Source organism: Haematobia irritans, unplaced genomic scaffold (genome assembly GCF_050003625.1).
Source record: "Haematobia irritans isolate KBUSLIRL unplaced genomic scaffold, ASM5000362v1 scaffold_164, whole genome shotgun sequence".
Taxonomy (NCBI): domain Eukaryota; kingdom Metazoa; phylum Arthropoda; class Insecta; order Diptera; family Muscidae; genus Haematobia; species Haematobia irritans.
In genome coordinates this window covers 1-5000 of record NW_027445758.1, presented here as the reverse complement: position 1 = coordinate 5000, position 5000 = coordinate 1, and the positions used below count along the sequence as shown (strand labels likewise).

The 5000-nt window shown below is 39.2% G+C and overlaps 1 protein-coding gene across 1 annotated transcript; it reads right to left on the bottom strand.

Moving 5' to 3' along the window:
- Window positions 1-136: 136 nt before the first annotated feature.
- LOC142242472 (uncharacterized) lies at window positions 137-4394 on the bottom strand (the record flags this gene model as incomplete). The annotated part of the gene is made up of 1 exon (XM_075314040.1): window positions 137-4394. A coding segment is annotated over exon 1 (4258 nt), but the record flags the coding sequence as incomplete, so codon positions are not given.
- Between the last annotated feature and the right edge of the window lie 606 nt (window positions 4395-5000).

Here is a 5000-nt window from a genome sequence, read left to right as displayed (position 1 = left end):
ATTGCTTTTGTGCTGAAGCATATGAAAATACATGTATAACTTTTGTGGTAAGGAGCTTGACGCAAAATGGAAGTTTTTATAGGAAATGGGCCAGCAAAATCTAATCCCGTCACAGTAAATGGTAGCGAGAACCTACTTCTATTTTCTGGCAGTGCTGCCATTATTTGCGATTGCACCTTGTGTTTATAGATAACGCATACTTTGCAACTACGAATGTGTTTCTTAACCGCTGATCTGAGTCGAGATATGTAAAATTCTTCGCGAATAGTTCTGAGCATTAAACTTTGTTCGGCATGCATCAAAAGCTTGTGCGTAAAATCTATAAACAATTTGCAAAATTTCGACTGCACCGGAAGAATGATTGGGAAACGCTGTTTAAATGGTAATTCAGAATTGGAAATTCGACCATTAATTCGAATAATACCGCTTTCATCAATAAAGGGGTTTAATGGGTAAAGAGGACTCTTTTTGTGAACTTTTCGGGATGATACTAAGGAAGAATATTCATTATAAAAGAAACTTTTCTGAGTTAGCACAATTAAGCGATTTCGAGCATCTTGAAACTCCGCATGTGTAACAGTTTTGTTATTAAGTGGCGTTGTGGGTTGACTTTTGTTTGAGATACGCTTATAAAAGCGAAATATATAAGCTGTGACCCTTATAGCCTTCTCCCAGCCCGAGAATCTTTCCAATAAATCATCGTTTTCGACAAAACTATGAAATACTTCTATTTTTCTAGCCTCGGGGGGGTTTTCAAAATCTGTCTGGCCCTTTGGCCACGTTTCGGGATTGTTAACAAGCCATGCAGGACCGTGCCACCCTAATGAATTCCCGATTAAATCATTTGGATGACAACCCCGAGAGCCTAGATCGGCAGGATTTTCTGCAGATCTTACATGACGCCACGAACAGTTACCAACATTCTGTATAATTTGAGCAGTCCTGTTGGCGACATAGGTCTTCCATGTGCAGGGAGGCTTTTCTAGCCAACTAAGCACAATTGTGAAATCACACCATAAAAACACCTCATGGTTTTTAATGGGTAGGTCAGATAATATCTTGCTGATGAGTTTTGATAAAAGAACGGCTCCACATAATTCCAATCGAGGAAGGCTAATTGGATCTATTGGAGCTACTTTGGTTTTGGACACTAATAGATTCGAACTTATATTGACACCGTTTTGTGTCCGTAAGTACACTACTGCGCAATATGCCTTTTCGGAGGCGTCGCTAAAACCGTGCACTTGTGTTATATATTCGGGGGCAAAGTTTACCCAACGTGGAATTTCTATTTGGGGTATGAGAGAGAGACTTTCGACAAATGAATTCCACTTACTCAATGTGTTGGGTTTCACACATTCATCCCATTTCGTGCCTTCCAGCCAAAGTTGCTGAAGTAACATTTTTGACTGAATTATGATTGGGGATATCCATCCAGCGGGGTCGAATAGCTTGGATGCATCTGACAGAATTTTTCTCTTTGTGATAGGGGACACAATAGCAGGAGGCGTTATTTTATAAGAAAAGCTGTCGGATAAGGCATTCCATTGAATGCCGAGCGTTTTTGTGGAGCTTGTTTCCTGGAATTTCAAAAAATTCGAATCAAGAAGATTTTCTGTTGGGATCGAGGCCAAAATATCTGGCGAATTTGAAGTTATCTTCTTTAGAGGAAAACTAGCAGTTTTTAATAGAGCTATCAATTGAAAAAGAGAAGCTCGAGTGGAGCTCAAATCATGTCCGCCGGACAATATGTCATCAACATATGTTTCTTTCATGAGAATAGAAGCAGCTTGGGGAAACTCACTCATTGAGTCTCGAGCAAGTTGGATAAGTGTCCTTATTGCTAAATATGGAGCGCTGCTTACTCCAAAAGTAACCGTCGTTAGGGCATAATCCTTCACGGGGCAAACAGGAGTAGGCCGGAAAAGGATTCTTTGAAAAGGAGTATCTTCTTCATGGACTCGTATTTGGCGGTACATCTTTTCGATGTCACCACTAAATACGTATTTATAAAGACGCCAATTCAATATGAGAGTCATCATATCCGATTGAAGAGTGGGACCGACGTAGAGAACGTCATTTAAAGAATTTCCAGATCCAGATTTTTTTGACGCATTAAAAACTATGCGAACTTTTGTGCTTCGACTTTCAGGTCTGATTACCGCGTGGTGGGGTAGGTAAAAAGACATATATTTACCTCGTGAATATATTTCACGAGAATCTGTGGGTTTCATATGGCCTAGTGAGAGATATTCCGACAAAACATTCTGATATGTCTCTTCCATGGCAGGTTTGGATCGGAGAGATTGTTCCATTCTAATATATTGCACGAACGCCTGCGATCTAGAAGAGCCGAGCGAAAGTTCATGTGGAAACTCAGGCTTGAACGGTAATTTAACCACATATCGCCCATCTAAATCGCGGGTTGTTGTCCTTTCGTATAATGATTCGCAATATTCGTCTTCTTTAGTTATAGAAGGACGAGATGGGACCTCTTCTTGCTCCCAAAAAAGTCTTAATTGGGTTGATATGGGGTCTTCTGTCGTTTCAGAAGCCTGTAATGAAAACGAGGATACTGTTTGTGTTTTAACGGGGCCACTTATTATCCACCCAAATATTGTTGCTTGAGCTATGAGTGAATTGCAAACTGTTTTCACTCCACACAACATAATTTTCGGTATTGCGTTGCTTCCAATCAAAAGATCGACTTGGCCTGGTTTATAGAATAATGGATCTGCTAAGTCTATATCTTTAATGCCGTCAAACGAAAATTGTGACGAAGGAAACGAGAAATTGGGTAAAAGCCGTGTGATTTTGGGAACAACAATAGCATTTACTTCTATTGTTCGATTGTGGGTTTCGGAGTACAATTTCATCGTACAGACAGAATTCGAGTTACCAATTATACTTCCGCCCATTCCACGAATTTGGAAGTTCTTGGACTCAGTGGGTAACCGAAGCTTCTGTTGTAGCCTTCGGGACACAAAAGTTTTTTCCGATCCCTGATCAATAAAAGCACGGGCTGAAAATGTTTCCCCCAAATGGGAAATTTTCACAATAGCTGTTGGGAGCAATGTGTTTTCGGAAGAAGCTGATGGGTCTGCAATGAAGTGGGATGCAATTTGAGTTTGTGTGACACATGCGGGAATTTCTTCTGGTTGTGGAGGAGCAATAGTGGTATTGCTGACAGTTGTGGGATTGGCAACTGTATAATGCAAAAGTGTATGATGATCCTTCTTACACTGAGCGCAAACGAATTTGCTTTTACACTCTTTTCGGAGATGAGTATATGAGAGGCAGTTTAAGCAAATTTTGTTTGAAAATGCAAATTCATTTCGAGCTCTAGGCTCAAGGGCTTTAAATTGAGGGCAATGTTTTAAAGCATGATTCATTTTACAAAATTTGCAGGGAAATTGTTGGTTTCCCTCTGTAGTAAAAGTGTGAGTTTCCAAATTCTTTCTTTTGGCGTTAGATTTACCACCTTGAATGCAATTCAATCGTTCCACAACCTCATATCGATTGGTGAGAAATGTGTCCATTTCGGACCATTTTGGTAACTCTCTATGAGACTTTAGGGATTGTTCCCATAGAGCTAGTGTGTCATGAGGTAGTTTTGTTGAGCAAACATAAACTAAGATTGGATCCCAATCGTTAGTCGGAATACCTTGAGCCTTGAGAGCGGCTAGGCAGTCATTAATGGTAATTTGTATCTCTTGGATTGATTCGCTGCTTTCCGTGAGAACAGGCTCGAGATTGAGGAGTATTTTTAACTGATTGTCAACCAGTATGCGTTTATTTTCATACCGGGATTTGAGAGCCTCCCAGGCTAATGAAAAATTTTCCCCACATAGTTTGTATTTCTTTACTATGGTGGCGGCCTGACCTTTAACTTTAAGGCGAAGGTGGTACAATTTTTGAACCGCGGACAACTTGGGATGTTCACCATACACGGCGGTAAACATGTCCCTGAATGCGGGCCACTCCTCATAGCCTCCGTAAAATATCTCCGTATCGCACGGGGGAACTTTGATACAAGAGAATGATTTATCTTGTGCGTGGGATTCTTCGAAATTGTGATTCGAACTGAAATTTGTGGGTGCTATTAAAGCTTTCTGAGCGTCAAGTATCTCAGATTTGCACTTATGAAACTGCTTTGTACAATTTGCATATTTTTCCCTCGCAGACTCTAACAACCGTCTTTTCTCGGTGTCCTCATTCTTGAGGTTTGCGAGATCGGTTGTACACAATCTCCGGTATGATTTTTGTACTGTGCTCCAACGATCGTGAAGATCCTGAAGAGTGACTTCCAAGAGGGTGTCCGTCAGAACACCACTCTTTTCAAAATCAGCACAAAACGTGACAAGGTCATCCGAATCAAAAATGAAATCTTCCATGGTAAAATGAATATACTATTAGTAAAGAGTGGACTGTATCGGATATATTTCGACCGAGATTTGTCGATATTACAGAAAATGTAAAATTAAATACTCTTTTCTGCTTTAAAAATGCTTAATTTTCAACCGCAAAAAGATCACTTTCAGAAGGAAAATATTTTATCACTATATTAATTTATTCAGTTTTCATACGCAATCCAAAATCAGGAATTGGTAACAATTAAATTTCCGCACTTGACCAATTTCTTATTGATATTTCAAACGATCTTTATGAATTGATTTACCCTTCTAATACCAATGGAAAGGATAATTCTTTTTGACAAAAATTCCAGAAATGTATATTCAAAACTTTTTGTGTGTTTGCTTTCTTTTTTTATTCACTGTGCTTAAATCTGCGAAAACAGACCTATTGTGAGAATTTTGTTTTCTTCTTATAATTTGAAAGAGCGCCTGGCCGTACAAACACACATACAGAATATACTCTACACTTTTTATATCTTTAATTGCAAAGGGAGTGATCACAAGAGAATGGGTGAAACTGTCATCTATATTTAAGAGAATAAGGAGAGACTCTTTTTCATATTTATATATATCGTAAATAAAGAG